Source organism: Schistocerca nitens, chromosome 6, assembly GCF_023898315.1.
Source record: "Schistocerca nitens isolate TAMUIC-IGC-003100 chromosome 6, iqSchNite1.1, whole genome shotgun sequence".
Lineage (NCBI taxonomy): Eukaryota > Metazoa > Arthropoda > Insecta > Orthoptera > Acrididae > Schistocerca > Schistocerca nitens.
In genome coordinates, this window is record NC_064619.1 from 376,194,196 (window position 1) to 376,213,681 (window position 19,486).

At 38.1% G+C, this 19,486-nt stretch overlaps 1 protein-coding gene across 3 annotated transcripts in view; it reads right to left on the reverse strand.

Annotated features, from left to right (window-relative positions):
• The window catches only part of LOC126262266 (villin-1), a 364,535-nt gene that overhangs the window by 55,620 nt on the left and 289,429 nt on the right, over positions 1–19,486 (reverse strand). For all 3 annotated transcript variants that reach the window (XM_049958769.1, XM_049958772.1, XM_049958771.1), the window contains one exon: positions 14,789–15,014. In XM_049958769.1, coding sequence (XP_049814726.1) covers positions 14,789–15,014 — 226 coding nt within the window. The remainder of the gene's footprint in view (positions 1–14,788; positions 15,015–19,486) is intronic.

The window sequence follows — 19,486 nt, forward strand, 5'->3', positions numbered from 1 at the left end:
CTCACCCCCCCCCCCCCCCCCACCACCACCATCATAATATAACATATGGATGGACTTACATTTAAAATTCCCCAAATGTCTAGGATTTTAATAATAGTAAAAATAAAATGGGTGGATAAAACATTTAAATATACACATAATAATTTGTGTACATCAGCAGTTAATTTGTTAATTCAGTACTATTTTTCTTTTTTTGGGGGGGGGTAAGGGAGGGGGGGGGGGCATGGTGAAAGCAGATGTGGTGGTCAAACATTAACTCATCACATCCTGATTTCATACATGTTCATTGTATTATTCACAGAAAACATTCAGTAATAAAACATTTAATTTTAATATTCAAATGTTATACAGGCTGCTCTAAAAGAAGTGTCAACTACACCCACTTAAATGTCAAGACACAGAAAGCTCAAATCCTATGCAGAAGATATGAACAATGATGAGCTTCATGATGATGTATCTTCATATTGTTTAGTGACCTGGCTATCAGTAGGCCATGTCTTATGGTGATTTTTCTAATTAATAGACCCAATAAAGAAAAAGAATTATCATCCACTCAACTTGATGGCCCAAATTGGTCATCAGATGTAGGTTTTCCTACATATATTCAGCTTTTATGAAGGCTATACTCTGTGAACCACTTAGTGGCGTGTGGCAGTGGTTCTTTGTGCATCACTGTTACTTCCCCCCCTTCATAGTCCCAGTCATGAATGATGCATGGAAAGAATGATTGTTAGTGAGCCTCCATGTGAGCTTGAGTCTCTCTAATTTAACCTTCATGGTGTTCCTACAAAAAATATGCAGTAGTAAGCAATGAGTTGGTTGTCTGTTTTAGGAGCATACACACTCAGAATTTTAGCATTAAAATTTACTACACCTCTCTTGTAGCTTCTGCCACTGGAGTTTGATGAGCATCTCCAAATGCTTTTGCATTGCTCCTTTTTGGATCTTCTCTAGTTCCTCTATCAGTCCTGTCTGGTAAAGGGCCTGGACTGAGATAAACAAGGGTTTTGTAATCCTCATTCTCCATGGGTGGACTGCACTTCCTGACAGCCCTTCCTATGAATCTCAGTCTGGCAGCTGTCTTTTCTGATCACTCTGTATACATATTCCCAAATATTTAACATATACAGTGACTGTTTTATGATCATGTAATCATACAATAATGTTGATTTCCACTCATTCATCTGCAATATGTTACTCTTGTATGTATCAATGGTCAACAGCCAGTCCTTGCACCAAGCATCAATCCTTTGCAGGTCTTCCTGTATTCTGCTATGATTTTCCAGTATTATGACCATCCTGTATAGAAAAGTGTCACCTGCAAATAGCCTCATGGAGTTTTCAACAATATATCCACAATAGTAGAGTCAACAAAAGTAGATCCCCAATAGCTGGCTGTGCTGTAGACAGCTTTCAATTAGAAAGCACAGATGGTTGTGGGCAAGAACAAAAGGTGTCTAGAGCTGTAACAAATATGTATACAAAATGATATTATTTGACTGGTTGAGGTAGATGTGCAAACAGCTATGCTAAGCCCACTCCAGCTGTGTGGGATCTTCTTTCACCAGATATGCTATAGGTAATTTATATATAGTGTGAGGTGTAACTAAAGGAATGGATAAGTACTTTCTGATTTAGCATAGGACATGTTGAACTTTCATAACAGAAAGACATTCACACTAAAATATTAATTCAAATGTCTGAAGAGAATTACAGAAACACTTTCTGTAGTTCAGGTGGAAACTGAAGACTATTTATGTAAAATGTCTAAACTTGATGAAGAAATAAATGCAGCTTTAGTGCTTTGAAGACCCTTAAAACTTCATTTTCATTCCTGGAAAATCCATCTGATGTTGTGGTGGATGGCTGTATCATTTCAACATCAATTATAAAGGTTTCAGCAGCTGTGGAGTTGGAACCACTGGAACTGCAAGAGGGCAAAGGGCTAAACACAGTGGTTATCCAGCTATTAAATTTTGTAATAATGTACCAGAAGCAAAATACCACTAACAAAGAAGTGTGCTAAGACAGTAATGTCAGTTCTTAGGACCACTTACGTTTGCAGATCACTGTACTAAACATAATTAAATCTCAACAATGATTTGAACTTATGAATGAACATTACAATGAATTTGTGCTGACTTTGGCCACAAGCCATATTTTAAAAAGCTGACAGTAAAAATGAACACTCGAAAAATCAGATAACAGGAGTAACTTGTTGTTTCTTGTTGTGTGCCGAAATGTTGTTTAGTGATGTTAATTTTAAAATTAAAAGTATTTCTTTGCCAATGAAAAAGTTTATTCACAAATGAAAAAGTTTTTCAATTAATGTTAATAATCAGTCTCTAAACAAAGTGTCTCTTTTGCATCAGTTTCATAAGCTTCCAGTCAGTTGCCACTCATTTCAGACAACATAAAAACTTGTCAGCAGGCTGTGCTACTTTTAATTCAAGATGAATATCTTTCAAAAATAACTGAATGATATTTTTTTCTGATTAATGATGTACACACTATGTCACTGAAATATAATATTACACAGTAAATGAAGACAAATTAGAAAAGTGCGTGGCAGTATGATTTAATGATATTTTATTTCTCTCATATATTGGATATATTGTAACACAATGCCAACTTATGAATATGAGAACATTTTTTCCATACAAGTGACCAATCATTTAGCGCTCCTCCCCCAAATAAATCATTTCCATGTAAATTTTAAAAATTTTAGTGAAAACAAAAAAAGAGACTATTGTATTGTTCTAACTTCCATAAAATCTGCTAACCATTCCCAACTGGAAAGAATGATGGAAACAGTGGGGATGAAGTACAAAATATATCATCTAATTTTATGCTGACATGTTACATAGAGGTAAGACACAATTTCACTGTGTAAGTTATACGTTACATATCAATGGTAGGTAATGAAAACCTTGTTACTCCATTTTGCTAAATGTTACCGAAGAAGCAAAAACAATGTCTTACAAAATATATAAATTGATACAGATAAAGCTACTACATGTGCAATAATATAGTAGAACACTAGTCAATGACAAATTAGAGAAACGATGTGTGCAACTATATAGTAGAATCCTAGTTAATTATACATTATAGAAATCCATGCACTTTCAATTCTCTGTTTGGTTATTGAGTTATTGGCTACTGGAATTACAAGGTTATCACAGGCAGATGAAGTTACGAGGTTTTCATTGCCTACCATTAATATGAAGAAAATCCACCAGTGAGCAGTTAATTCTATAAAATTAGATGTGAAAGTACCTGAAAATTGATAAACATGATCACAGTTGTTATATATGTAACTGAAAAGGAAAACACAAATTTGTGGTTGTGAAAAGGAAAACACAAATTTGTGGTTGTACAAATGAGAAATATTCTATTAATAAAGTCATATATAATTCCTATAATTGTTCATTATATGCACTGACAACTTGTCCCTTGGCTGAAAACATTGTATTGATATTTTTCAAGTCTCTAACTTAGCAAAGTCTTTCAAAATAGAATGTGAATCTACTGACTTCAATGTATCAATTTCAATAGCCGATGATGACAGTCCACACAACTGTTCTCGATAAAGTGTTCACCTATGATACCGTACATTTTGGAAAACTCCTTCATCACTATCTACACATATATGTAAGGTCTGAGGGATTTTTAAGCTTACAAAAATATTGGGTAATACAACAATACAATTTCATATGAGCTTTCTCCAGAACTTCCACCAGGAACAATCAGCACTAGGATCAAAATTTCATTGTTAACCCTCTGATGGCAACAGTGGTGACACATCCCTCCAGCAATAACTTGTTTCTTCTGTAAAGTTGGCTACAATGGTTTTTCTTTTCTGTCTTGCTTGTGTATTCCTTTGTCATTGTTGTGCAAATAAGTTACAGGTCAGTTGTGCTGTTCATCTGTTGCCTTCAGCCACTACTTGATACTGCATAATCCTTGGGATTATAAGTCACCCCTGTTACTGATACCATTTATTTAGTTGAAACTTCTTTGTTACCTTTCATAAGATTTTCAAGTGTGGAACCTAAACATGAAAGACACAAGGTTTGAGGACTTTGTGAGGACTGTACTGGAGTAAGATAATGACAGTAGCATTGAACATGACCTACTTCCAAGTGAGGAAAATAATTTATAAATAAAATCTGAACATAATTCTGACATTCAAACTGCAACTCCAGATGATAGTGACAATTAGGAGGAGGAGGAGATGAATGAGGAGGAGAATGAGAAATAGGAGAAAGAGGCATCATCAATGAACACAATCATAGGTAAGAATGGATTTTTATGGTCTGAAGTACTGCCTATGAAAAGAGAGACCCAAAGTCAAAGTATTGTGAAAAATCCCTAATGCTGCTAACTTTGCTCAAAACATTAATTTGGAGATAGCTGCTCTCAAATTATTATTAGAAACAAGTAGATTTGAAATTATTGTAGCTCATACAAATGAGGAAGTGCAAAGAAAAGAGATGCACATATACTGGCCAAAGGTTTCTTGAAGATATGGACAGAGAAGAAATATGTGAGTTAATGGGATTAGCTTATATGAGCGCTTCTAAACTGACGAAATTTAGTTTGTGTCACCAGTGTATGAATGTGTTGTGTCTCAACTGAGGTTCAGATTTCTTCCAAATTGTCTAATATTTAATGATAAGACAAGAGAAATAGAGAACATAAATTTTGATCTATTTGTGAGCTCTGAACAACTTATATTCTATTTGTAACCAATTTGCACTCAAGTTATTCTCCTCATATATATGTAACAACTGATGAACATCTTTTAGGATTTTGTGGCAAATGTCCTTTCACTAAATGCAAAACCTGGTAGATATGTGTTCAAAATCATCACAGTGTGTGATGTCAGAATATATTATTATATGATAGATACCACCCAGAATGTAGAGAAGAAAGATAGAAATACAAACAAAAGTTTGTCAACATGCTATGTAAATGCCCTCTCCACAACTATTCATGGGACAGGTCAAAACAGCACTTGTGACGGTTGGTTTACATCGATATCTTTGGCAGATATGAAGCTGGAAGACAATTTGACAGTTGTTTGTATGGCGAGGAAAAATAAGCAGAAATCCCACCAAGTTTATATCCCGACAGAAGTACGATAGTACTATTGCTGGAAATTGCTTTTCATCAGAAAAACTGCTATTTACCTTCGCTCCTAAAAAGAAAAAAAGTGTAGTAATTTTGTTTGCTATGCAGAGTGCAGCTTATATTGATGAGACAACAAAGAAGACATAGATCACAGTATTTTAGAATGGTACCAAACGATGAGTGAATGTATTTGGTTAAATAGTGTGTGCATACTCTGTTTCAAGAGGGTGTATCATGCTTGCAACTCTGCATGTTTTTAGGAATTTTGGACCAGGCAACAATAAATGTTTTTATTTTTTTCTGAATAAAATCACAGTAAGAGATGGAAAGAAAAGATTTTCTAAAGAATTTTGGATTTAAACTTGCTTGACCACACACACAGCAGTACCTACAGAAATATTTGCCACAGGAGCTGTATACTACCACTTTTGGAAGAGAACAAAGGACAGCAAAGAACAAGAACATAGATCCACAAAACTGCAGGAGCAAGGAAGATCCCACATGTGCTCTAGAGATAATGACAGACAACTGAAAGTAGCTTGTGTAAAATGTGACAGGCCTACAAGCAATGAACATAGAAAATAAATCTGCATATCTTGTTTCTCTTAAAGTACCATGTCTTAATAATCATTATTGATGTCCGAATAATCATTATTAAGTTACTCTTAATTGTTTACATGTTAATAAGAAGGCTAATATCTTACAATGGGCCAATTGACATTCTGAAAGTTTTGTAATGTTGCAATTAATTACTAAATAAAACATTAGGGTTAGCACTGAATGCTGTATTACTCACGCAAAGTAAGTTGGCACTCGCGCAGTGGTTGATGAGAGTGTCTGTAAATAGGAAATGCCATTACAGTCACTCCCATTAACCACAGTGCCTAGTGTGAACTTTGTTTATGCAAATAGTGCTTTTTATGTTAGTAATGGAGGTTTAATTTCTTCCCAATGACATCACATTAATTACTGCCACTTAACATGGCATCAAGAGCCACACATGCAACTTTTATTTTTTGAGTTTTGACCACTGTGGAACAAAGAAAGCTTTCTTGTAATACATTCACAAACAGCTTATTTGTGGATCCAAGTGTACTGGAATGTTTTTACTTCGATTATTGTATACTTCCAGCTGTGCCAGTTTTCATTGCCAATACTAATTATGATATGCCCTGCATGCAAATTTTGCACTTGGAAACTTCTGACACTCTTCACAGCTTTGTGTCCCAAGCAGCATTCATGTCGTGTGGGCCTTCAAAAGTTTGAACTTAATGTAAAAAGAAAGGTGGAATAACCTATTTGTTGTGTGACGGCAACATGCTTTGTCATGTACATATTGTCAAGTTAGCTATGAGGCATATCCTCAGTATTGGATACATTCCCTGTCACATTCGCAATACAATTCTTTAGCAAAATCCAACCATTGTCCCATATGTCTGCATTGCTGCAAGAATATGTTGTTCTCTGTTAGTATATGCAGCTGTAAGATCATTTAGCACACACAAAAGAATGAAAAATGTTCCATGGTCCAGAATGAAGCAATATGGATTATCAGATTTAGGAGTATTTGCCATGGAATCAGCTTTGGTCCTTCAGTTAAACTTCTGTGATATAACTGACACATTTTCCATGAAGAATGCAGTTAAAGCTATGTTATGAGCATAAGGCTCTATTATGTATGTAAATCTATTTCTAGTATATTCAATTCACTTGTAACACTATGCAGTAGGATGTTATGTGTAACCATGGCTGGTTTAAAATTGGTCAGGAGCTTGCATGAAGTTCTGATATCTTGCAGCAGTGCTTGTTCCAGGAGTAGAACCCAGGCTATCTCTCCTCTCCCAGTACTAATATTAGATTCCACCTTTCTCAGTTTTACCACAGTAAGTGAAGTATGTTGCTTAACACTATTGTTTTGCAAAAGCATTCAGACTGTCATTTTGAATCTTCCTTATAAGCTATTTCAAAGCTCCAAATGTGAACAGGTAATGAGATGCGTTCTTATTATTCTAAGCATCAGAAAGTCAACAGGGACAAGTCCATCTGCATGGAAAAAAAGAACAAAACCCCTGAATCCTTCACTGTTGCAGCAGATGGGTGCTCCTGTCTTAATATTTTCTCTCTCTGTAATGAGTATGTGTAGTGATATTGCCAGAGCTAACACCGGGTTTTCATTCATAATAGGGCAATCAAGTTTCATAAACTATAAGTTGAGCACAAAATCATTACCTTCCCTCTTGTAATGAAGCAAAAGCTGCAGACAAATGTGTTCATTTTATGTGCTAACATAGAGGTAATCCATTGACGAGAACCATTTTGTTAATCAAGAGAAATCATAAAATGCTCTTTTAGATTCCTTTAAATATTGTTTCTATCTTCACAAATACCTCAAGTTTGTTTTACACTGAGACATTTATTGTTGATAATGTTTGCTTCACACTATTATTAGACATGTATCAATTTTATTATTATTTGGTTTCCAGATGTTATCCACTTAGACAGCCTTCAACAAATGAGGTGAAAATAAAAGTTATTCTACAAGTAACTTTCTAATACATTTAGAAAACACAGCACACTGTGTTTCGATCCATTGTATTAAATATGCTACTATAGTGTAATGCATTTGGAGTAGGTACTTACTTAAGTAAGATCACATTCGAAACCTTCATCCATGCTCTAGATAGGACTCAAACCCATGAATATTTCTGTGCTAGGTGAACCCAAGACTGTGAAGGTCAACCATATGATTGTTCCAAATTCACCATCTCCACAACACACAATTCATTTATTGTCACTCATTGCACACAAAAGCAACCTCATTATTAAAAAATGTGTTTAATCTGACAGTCTACTAGGGCAACATGTTCTTTCAATGAATGCTCAGTAAAATTACCTTGTATGAATTGCAAAAACAAGTTTTTTCCACACAGTTCCATTTCATCTGTGCTGATTGTTGAGGAAACACAAACCAACATATGAGGGCTGTCTGCCCAGAGATCACAGCACTACTCGTGTGATTTTTCTCTCCTTATGTTGCTAACCTTGTTAGTGGCTGCCATGTAAATGGCAGGCAGCAACTGATTGTAGGTAGTCATCTGAAGCAGTTGTGTGGGTAGTGTTAAAAATGAATAATATTGAGTATCGTGCAGTGATTAAGCTCTTTGCAAAAGAAGGTTTAATACTGACTGAAATTCGTTTTGGCTAGTAAATGTGTATGGCAGCTGTTCACCTTCAATTTACACTGTGAACAAATAGGCATCTGAGTTTAAATGTGTCCATGAAGTCATCCAAGATGATCCATGTGGGTGAAGTCCAGAAATTGTCAAGCACACCTGAAATTATGGACAAAGTGCATGATGTGATTTTGGAAGATTGGCATATAAATGTGCCTGAAACTACTAATGCCTTAGGGGTATCAAAGGAACATGTTCATCACATTTTGCACCAGGAATTGAACAGGAGAAAGCTTTTCGGAGGATGGGTGCCATGTTTGCTGACTGCAGGTCTCAAATGCATTCACACAACACTTTCCAAAAAGTGCTTGGTGTGTTTTAAGAAAAACTGAAGTACTTTTTGTTTGATATGTGACAGTGGATGAAACATGGATTTACCACTAGACATCTGCAAGCAACAGCAGTCTCTGACATGGGTACAAACAGGTTCTTCAGCTACAAAGTAGGCAAGGGCGGTGCCATTGGTGGGAAAGGCCATGGTGTCACTGTTTTGGGAAAGATGCAAGCATTTGCAGAGTCAGCTTAAAGAAAAAAAAATTGTCTTCCATCAGGACAAAGCTGCTGTCCACAAAAGTGTCTTAGCAATGGGGAAACTGAGGCATCTGCACTATGAAGTTCTGGAACATCCACCCTGTCCCCCAGATTTAGCTCCCTTGATTTTCCATGTATTCTAAAAACTGAAGAAATTCCTCGCTGATCAGTGCTTTTCGTCCAATCAAGAAAGCTATTGTGGCTGCAGATGGGTACTTTGCAGTACTTACAGAGGAATGCTACAGAGAGGGGATAGTGGCATTGGGACACCACTGGATAAATATATCGGTAGTAGAAGAGATTAACTTCTTTGAAAGCATAAATAATCATTTTCACTATCAGGCTGAGCACTTTTCAGACTGGCCTCATGGTAAATAGCATAGATAACTGATAACATAGATTGTGCATGACATCATTATACTGAAACCAACATCTAAATCATGTGGCTCAGGGCAGGAAGCTTCAATAACTTGATGATGATGATGACGATGATGATGTTTGGTATGTGGGGCACTCAACTGCACAGTTATCAGTGCCCGAACAAATTCCCAATCATGAGAACAACACAAAAATCCAGTCATTTCGAGGCAGGTGAAAGTCCCTGACACGGCTGGGAATCGAACCCAGGACCCCGTGCTTGGGAAGCGAGAACACAACCATGAGACCATGAGCTGCAGACTCAAGAAGTTGAGTTTCTGTGATGTATGTGCAATCTATGTATTTGAAAGTGACTTATGAAATACAATTCAGTTTACCTTAATCATAGTATTCTCAAGTTCAACTGCTTTATTACAAATTTGAGATCTCATGTAGTGTTTGGTTGCACTGAAAGATATGTAAAAGGAAGCAGTATTTCATTCTATTAATAGTACAAAAATATTTGTGAATACATTTTTGAGACTAAGACAGTATATTAACACACTAGGGCAAAGGAATGATATCATCACCTAGCAAATGTGAATGATCATCTATTTGAGGGTACTTATTGGTGTCTAAATGTTGTGAAGTGAATGATAAACAGCATTACAGTGTATATCTACATTGTAAAAATTCTTGCAGCAATTTATAAAATATTAATAGTAATGCCTTTCTTTCTAGTGTTCAGTTTCTTAACTTGTTTTTCCCTATTCTCTAACTGATTACAATTTTCCCAAAGTTGAAGTACAAAGGGATGTTTGGACCTTTGTTTTGAACAGTGACAGTTTTAAACCAAATGACCACAGTTTTCATCTGAACATTTTGACACTTAGGCATTTGGTATCAGAAGGAAACTGAAGCCAGATACAGTACCATCAATTTTTGATTTTCTTCCGCTCCTAACACATAAAGGAAAAATGGGGAAACACCATCTCACATAAATGTGCAAGAAGCATCGTCTACTTCAAAAAATGATGTGTGAGATTCATTTTATTTGTACACTTATTGATATGACTATAATCAAAGATGTTATGCACAAGTTTCAATTGCTTCAACATATAACTTCATTCAATGTGTACTGGATGAAGCAAGAGCCATAAAATATAAACAATTTCTTTCCCTAAAAACCAAGTCTTATGGATAGAAATGGGTTTCTTACTTTTATTTTTTTATGTAATAATGCAAAAAAGCATTTCACATTTATTGTGGAATCATCAGAAAACTAATGCTGTCTGCCAAATTGTTATTTTGTCCTTTGCACATGTGTCAGTTAAAAGTCTGGCAGTGCAACAAAAACAGATATTTTCTAATGAATTGTAATTCTGTCACTTGTAAATAGAACTGTCAATATGTTTCACCTGCCCATATGTAAAAATGGTAGCCAGCACATTAATATCAGGAACTTTGAGGAAACTAGCTTAACTGTGCTACTGGATGTATAACAGTAATACTACAATCCATTCAATTGTAAAAACAAATGCTTGACTTCATACATAAATAAGAAAAACTGTAACTGTCAGCTTCACTCCACATGCTACTTAATGATAGAAATTCGGCTCCCTATCCAGTCATGTGACTTAAATGATGTTGGTTTCAAATCCCAACACAGCAGACATAAGGGTGTGTGTGTCATGGAGGTAAAAATAAGGAGAGATGGCACTACAGACTTACACTGTACACTGTTTTGAAACTGGCATCGCCATGTTAGATGCGCCAAAACATTATCAGACTATTGTTTACTTGAATACTGTTTACAATAGCATTCTGTTCACAATTTCTGTCATATGCATGTGGCAGCTTTTTTAAATAATAAATATTATAGTGATTACACTAATACCACAGTGTCAGAATGTATTTTCAATAATTTTTTTTCTAGTCTTAAGTTAGTGTTTGACCCAGTAATATGAAACATTTGCCCTCATAAATGTATCTTTATTTTTGTTTATACATTTCATATAACCAGGAAAAGAAGTATATGCAGTGAAAAGGATACTTTCATAATTCATTTAAATCATCATCTGCTGCATTTTCTGAGGCAGCTAGAGCTCTGGAAACAATGCTTGTTTGCTGACTAGTATATGTTACAGCTTTCAGCTCATATGTACAACACGTCTAATGTTCATGTTTGCAAAATGATTACCTATGTTTCCTTTGTTAGCTCATAAATGTGTGAAATGAGGAAAGAAGTAAGTATGGCATACTGTCTTGATTTGTGGATGTCAACAAAGTGAAAAATTTGTGAAATGTTGAAGGAATGTAACTGCATTGGGTAGAGGAAGGTATGGTTGACTGGATATAGGATAAGGAGACATCTCTCTATTTAAATCTCATTGTCTCCTATGGCCAGAGTCAATTAACATTAAAGATTTCTCAGTATGGTACTGCATCATCTTTTTTAAAAAAATCACTGATGAAACCAACATTTCATGTTTTCTCTTTATTTTGTTGGAATGTTGTTAGTGGGAGCTATTACAAGGCAATTTACTTCCAGTGTGGCTCTACTACTTGTATCTACTTATTAAGGCCATTGGCCATTTATAGCAGTTCTGTAGTCATTCATCTTCCTAGTTGCCAGATAAGTGGGTTTGTTGACTCTCTTGCCTGCTTGTAGAATTTTGCAGCTGTCTTCTTAAACCTTTCCATGACTTCCCACTCCTTGGCAGCTTTGTTTAAGTTGTATGCTGGGAATTTGGTCAGTATGAGAAATATCACACACAGCACCTTATTTTGTAGGGTCTGGATCTTTTTAGCATTGCCTCAAACAGTGCTGGCGTACTTCATGATGGGACAAAGGAACATCTTGTAGATAATGAGCCTGCAATTGATAAAAAGCTGCTCTATTACTGAAGGACTGGGGACACTGCCAAAAGCTACCAGGACATCTTGCTTCTAGCTTCTTGGGGAAGCTAGAAAATATGCAAAGGGAAATGCTAGGCTTAAATCTAGATATAGAGGGTGTCAGTGAAGTGAAATTGAAAGAAGACAAGGATTTCTGGTCAGATGAGTATAGAATAATACCAACAGCAGCAGAAAATGGTATAAAGGGAGTAGGATTAGTTATGAATGGGAAGGTAAGGCACAGAGTCACTGTGAACAGTTCAGTGATAGGGTTGTTCTCATCAAAGTTGGCACTAAGCCAACACCAACAAATTACACTTCAGGTATATATGCTGACGTCACAAGCCAAAATGAAGAGATAGAGAAAGTATATGAGGATACTGAACAGGTAAATCAGTACATAAATGGAGCTGAAAATCTAACATGCATGGGGAACTGGAATGAGGTTGTAGGGGAAGGAGTAGAAGAAGGGGTTATGGGAGAATACAGGCTTGGTACTAGGAATGACAGATGAGAAAGACTACTCGAGTTCTGGAATAAATTTCAGCTAGTAATAGTGAATACTCTTTTCAAGAATCACAAGAGGAGAAGATATACTTGGAAAAGGACAAGACATGTGGAACGATTTCAGTTAGATTACATTATGGTCAGGGAGAGATTCTGTAATCAGGTACAGGGTTGTAAGGTGTACCCAGGAGCAGATATAGACTCAGATCACAATTTTGTGTAGTGGTGAAGAGTATGATAAACTTGAAGAGACTAGTCAGGAAGAATCAAAGCACAATGAAGTAGGATACAGATGTACTAAGGAATGAAGAGATACACTTGAAGACCACTGAAGCTGTAGATACTGTGATAAGGGATAGCTCAGTAGGCAATTCAGTTAAAGAGGAATGGACACCACTAAAAAGGGAAATCACAGTAATTGGAAAGAGATCTGTAAGACCAAAAAAGGTAACTGAAAACAAATCATGGGTAACAGGAGAAATACTTCAGTTGATCAATGAAAGAAGGAAGTACAAAAATGTTTAGAGAAATTCAGGAATACAGAAATAAAACTCATTTAGAAGTGAAATAAGTAGGAAGTGCTACACAAAAAAGTGAAAAAGTTTATATAAAAAAAATGTTTGTGAGAAGAATTGACTCAGCGTATAGGAAAGTCAAAACAAACTTCGGTAAAATTAACAGCAAGGATGGTAACATTGAGAGCACAATTGGGAATTCTGTTGTTAAATGCAGAGGAGAGAGTGGACAGGTTTAAAGAGTACATTGAAAGCCTCTATGAGAGGGAAGACTTGTCTAACGACCTGACAAAAGAAGAAACAGGGGTTGACATAGAAGAGAAGAGGGATCCAGTATTAGTATCTGATTTTAAAAGAGCTTTGGAAGACTTAAGATCAAATAAGGCAATAGGGATGGATAATATTCAATCATTGGGGAGAGTGTCAACAAAACGACAATTTACGTTGGTATGTAGAATGTATGAGACTGGCAATATACCATCTGACTTTTGGAAAAACATTATTCACAGAAATCCAAAGATTGCAAGAGCCGATAAGTGCGAGAATTATCCCACAATCAACTTAACAGCTCATGCATCCAAGTAATACACAGAAGAATGGAAAAGAAAACTGAAGATCTGTTAGATGACGATTAGTTTGACTTTAGAAAAGGTAAAGGTACAAGAGAGGCAGTTCCGACATTGTGGATGATAATGGTATCAAGACTAAAGAAAAATCAAGACATGTTCATAGGATTTGTCACCCTGAAAAAAGCGTTCGACAATTTCAAATAGCGCAAGATGTTCGAAACTCTGAGAAAAAAAGGCTAAGCTTTAGGGAAAGATGGGTGGCATACAATTTGTACAAGAACCAAGAGGGAGCAATAGGAGTGGAAGACCAAGAACAAAGTGCTCAGCTTAGAAAGGATGTAAGACAGGGATTTTTGCCCCTACTGTTCAGCCTATACATCGTAGAAACAATGTCGGAAATAAAAAAAAAAAAGATTCAAACGTGGAATTAAAATTCAAGGTGAAAGCATATCAGTGATAAGATTCGTTGATGACATTGCTATCTTCAGTGAAAGTGAAGGATTACAGGATCTGCTGAATGGAATGAGCAATCTAATGAGTACAGAATATAGCCTGAGAGTAAACTGAGGAAAGATAACAGAAATGATAACAGCGAGAAGTGTGCAGATTTGCTTACTTCCTAGTACTTAATTTCATGAATACCTAGCCGGCCGGAGTGACCGTGTGGTTCTAGGTGCTACAGTCTGGAGCCGAGCGACCGCTGCGGTCGCAGGTTCGAATCCTGCCTCGGACATGGATGTGTGTGATGTCCTTAGGTTAGTTAGGTTTAAGTAGTTCTAAGTTCTAGGCGACTGATGACCTCAGAAGTTAAGTCGCATAGTGCTCAGAGCCATTTTAACCATAAATACCTCAATTAATCTTCAGTAATACGACCTGTAATGCGTAAGCCCAGCTGCAGTGTGGCATACTACACACAGTTTATATCCTAAGACTCTGAGACTTATCCACAATCACTAACTCACAATATGTGAAGTGAATGGCACTTGGTAAACCAACAAAGTCATCACACTTGGGCACTGTTGGAAGAAGAAAGAATGAGACATACCCGGGCTCCCTGAAGCCTCTCTGCATGGTTGGACTTCTTGCCTGTCCACACAAAGATGGTGTCCTTGGTGTCGAGGATGAAGACGTCGCCGCTGTTGAAGTGCTCCCAGCTGATGGAGGGCATTTGCGTCACTGTGGGCAGCCGGCGTCCCTTGATGCGGAACAGTCGCGGCTCGAAATCGTCCGTCACCTCCTTCAGCCCGGACGCCACACCACCCTTCAGCACTCTGTCACAACACAGACGTTACTAACTTGGTATGACGCTAACAGTTTGTGGAGATCTGCATGAGGGTTAAATCTTATTTCCAACTAAAGCTGTCAACAGGTGTTACTCAAGGCTTGATGTCATCGTACTAACTTCAATTAAGGTTTTATTCATCATGTCGACTGGAAGAAATGTAATTCGTGTAACTTCTTTAATATAAGGCCTCTCAAGGGTGCTTCACACACAAAGGTCATGTTTGGTGAAGTGGAAGTTACAACAGAATAAACAATGAAATGCAGGATTCATATGCTGCAACTAAAACTAACAGTACTCATGAAGAAATAAATAAAAAGTAAAATTACAAATCCCATAAAACTGGTAAGGAGTTGGACACAGAGCAAACGTGGAAAGCTGGTAGTACACTGAGGCGACAAAAGTCATGGGACATCTCCAAATATCGTGTCGGATCTCCTGTTGCCGGCGTAGTGCAGCCACTCGACGTGGCATGGACTCAGCAGGTCGTTGAAAGTCCCCCGCAACAATACTGAGCCACACTGTCTCTTCAGCCATCCATAAATGCGAAAGTTTTGCCCGAGCAGGATGTTGTGCAAGAACGGACCTAGTGATTACGTCCCACAAATGTTTGACGGGATGCATGTAGATCGATCTGGGTGGCCAAATCATTCGCTCAAACTGTTCATGTTATCAAAAGTATACGTAAACAAGTGAGGGCTGGTGACATTGTATCTTTGTTTGGGAACATGAAGTCCATGAATGGCTGCTGATGGTCTCCAGGTAGCTGAACAGAGCCACTTCCTGTCAATGAGTAGTTCAGTTGGACCAGAGGACCCAATCTATTCCATGTAAACACAGCCCACACCATTATGGAGCCACCACCAGCATGCACAGTGCCTTCGTAACAACTTCGGTCCGTGACTTAGTGGGGTCTGCCACCACACTTGAACCCTACAATCAGCTTTTACTAGCTGAAACAGGGACTCATCTGCCACCGTTTTCCAGTCGTCTAGGGTCCAACCACTGTGGTCCACAAGACCATCGGAGGTGCTGCAGGCGATGTCATGCTGTTCGCAAAGGCACTCTCTTGGTCATCTGTTACCATAGCCCATTAACACCGAGTTTCGGCCCACTGTCCTAACCGATACGTCGGTCGGACGTCCCACATTGAATTCTGCGGTTATTTCACGCTGTGTTGCTTGTCTGTTAGCACCGACAACTTTAAGCAAACGGCGCTGGTCTCGGTCGTTGAATGAATGCCGTCGGCCACTGCATTGCCTGTGGCGAGCGAGTAGTGCCTGAAATTTGGTATCCTCGGCACACTCTGAACACTGCGGATGTCGGAATATTGAATTCGCTAAAAAGTTCCGAAATGGAATACCGCATGTCTCTAGCTTCAGCTACCGTCCGCTTTCAATGTATGTTATTCCCCGTCGTGCGGCCATATCATGTCGGAAGCCTTTTCACATGAATCAGCTGAGTACAAATGAGAGCTCCGCCAATGCAACGCCGCTGTATACCTTGTGTAGATGATACTATCGCCATCTGTAAATGTATTTGTCGCTATCCCATGACTTATGTCACTGCAGTGTATAATCAACTGACTGCGGCGTCAGATCATGTCATCGTTACAAATACATAAAATAACTTTTACGCGGTAAAACACAAATCTATACGACTCAGTTAGTGACGCGTTCCATAGATCATATTCAGGATAAACGTTATGACAGGAACGTTAACTGAATAAACATAAAAACGCATTTTATAAAAATGAAAAACATATTTGTAATTAGCCTAAACTGCAATTTTTTCAGTACAAATGAAGGATTATTTCTATTCAATAATTTCTCTACGGTTAATAAAGAATTGTTAAGGACAAGCATTTACATTTTAAAACACTTCCATTACTTGTCAGACATTTTATTTGAAGGGTTAGATTGTCAAGGTGTTTTATACTTCAATATTTCACCTTTTTCCATGCCAAAGCTGGCTTCATTAAAGGGTAGTGCAGATCATTTTCCTTTTTGTGTTATATTTGTGAATATCTCTGTTACTCTCAGTTTCAGATGAATTGTTGTCAAATTTTGTAAGAGAGTAAATGTATTATGAGCTGTGGTTAATATTCCCAGCCGCTTAAAGAGATGCCTGCGAGATGTAAGTGCTGAATCCCACACAACTTTCTCATTATTTTCTTTTACGCAATGAATAATTTTTGCCTAAGCAAGGAGTAAACCCAAATATGATCTGAGGAACCAGCGAACAGAAACAGAGAATCGAGTGAACGTGATTTGGCACGTAATGATAGAGTTATGGGAAGAAAAATAAATTTATTTACCATTTTTCTCTTTTTCATTAATCCCCAGCCCAGTTTCTGTCTCAGGAAACGAAACGAAAAACATTCATGAGAAGGACGTTGCAGTTTTAAGGAAACTGACAGTAGTAGTTTAATATGTAAATATGTAAATTGCACAGTATTCAGACCTTAACTTCTATTTATCACTTACACAGCGAAGAAGAAACACTTGATATTTCCTTAGCCGAATCATAAATTTCAGAACGTCGACTCCCAAAGACTGCAAAGCTTACACACTCTTTATCTTGATAATATTAGCGTTTAATTTTTTTAGTTGGCACTGTTCAGCCTTAGTTTGTTTAGAATAATCTTTAATTTCTTTGATGCATGTAGAGACTTTGCATGGCAGTTTGCCGGAATTGCAGTAATAACGCTTTCATGACAGCAGAACGTTAGATAATGGAGTTGTGTGAGAAGAGTTTGCAGAACATTGGCAGATTTGTGTCCCACTGAGCGAGGGTTAAAATTTTGCACCGGGAATCCATATTCTAATGTAACTCTTCACATTCTAGTTAATTAACACGTACTATTTCTCCCACGCTTCCCGACTGATAGAAAGCCCTGAAGATGCCAGTACTAATGCAGTATTGTGCAACAGAAGATGATGGTAGGTAATGTGATGGAAAAACAAACACTAATCCAGATTTGATCATTTCACGAAACTCACAACTGGAGTTATTGTACACGTAATTTATGTCAGGATATGATGACACGCTGCTGGTCGTTGAAACTGTAGCACCAGGAACGAAAACAAATAACAAAATTCAGACAATGAAAATCAGGGGTGGAATAATGACAATCTTAGGAAAAGGATAGGTTGCTACTCACCAAATAGTAGAGATGTTGAGTCGTAGATAGGCACAACAAAGACTCACACACACATGAGGACAGTGCATGATGAGAAGCAATCTGTGTGGTGGGGAGGGATAAAAAGGTAGCAGGGTAGGGTTGGGGGACAGTAAAATGCCACTTGTAGGAGCATACAGCGTCGAGGTGGAGAGACAGTAGGGCAGCTAGGCGCAGTCGGGAGTTTAGACGGAGGGCGTGGAGGGGGGGAGGAGGAGACAGTGGCAAAAAAAGAAGACAAGTAAAAGGACTGTGGGTGCGTTGGTGGAATAGAGGGCGGTGTAGTGCTGGAGTGGCTACAGGAAAGGGGTTAGGTGAGTGTAGGACCATGAGTAACGAAGATCGAGACCAGGAGGGTTACAGATTGCAGGGAGAGTTACCACCTACGCAATTCAGAAAATCTGGTGTTGATAGGAAGGACTCAGATGTGTGTCAAGAAGTCTTTAAAATAGAGAACGTTGTGATGGGCAGCGTGCTCAACAACTGGGTTGTCCAGCTGTTTCTTGGCCAAAATGGCCATTCATGCAGACAGACAGCTTGTCAGTTCTCACGCCCACGCAGAACACGGCACAATGGTTGTAGCTTAGCTTGTAGATCACATGACTGGTTTCACAGGTAGCCCTCCCTTTGGTGGGATATGTGATGCTTGTGACCGGACTGGAGTAGGTGGTGGTGGGAGAATGCAAGGGACAGGTCTTGCATGTAGGTCTGTTACAGGGATATGAGTCATGAGGCAAGGGGTGGGGAGCAGGGTTTGTGTAGGGATGGGTGAGGAAACAAAACGGAATTCTACTAATAGCGTGTATAAAGGATAGCAAGGAAGAAAACACGATTAAATCCGTATATTATTTTGGGATATACAGGGTGCGAAAATTAGTACACAGAGTGGGCAACTCTGTCAGCAACAACGTCTATAGCCCAGCTGGGTAATGATTTCGACTGAGATGAGATGGCATATACGGGTACACCGTTCTACGCTGTTTCAACCCTATACCAGAGTTCATCAGTCGTCATGATTGTTGGGTGGCGTCTTGCTAGTGACTCGTCAACCCATGACTGTATGTCACTGGGTGAATGATTCGGAGAATGTATTGCAGCAACATCTGAACAACCTCTGTATCGAGGTAGGCCAGGATTGCTCCGGCAACGTGTGTGTGAAAGCTGACGTCACAGAGACATTTGGATTGGACACATCTTCCGCCTGAATACGTCATAAATTTAGCGCCTGTTGTCCCAATAACTGACTCTGCGAGCCAGAGGAGATCGTGTTGTGTTCTCAA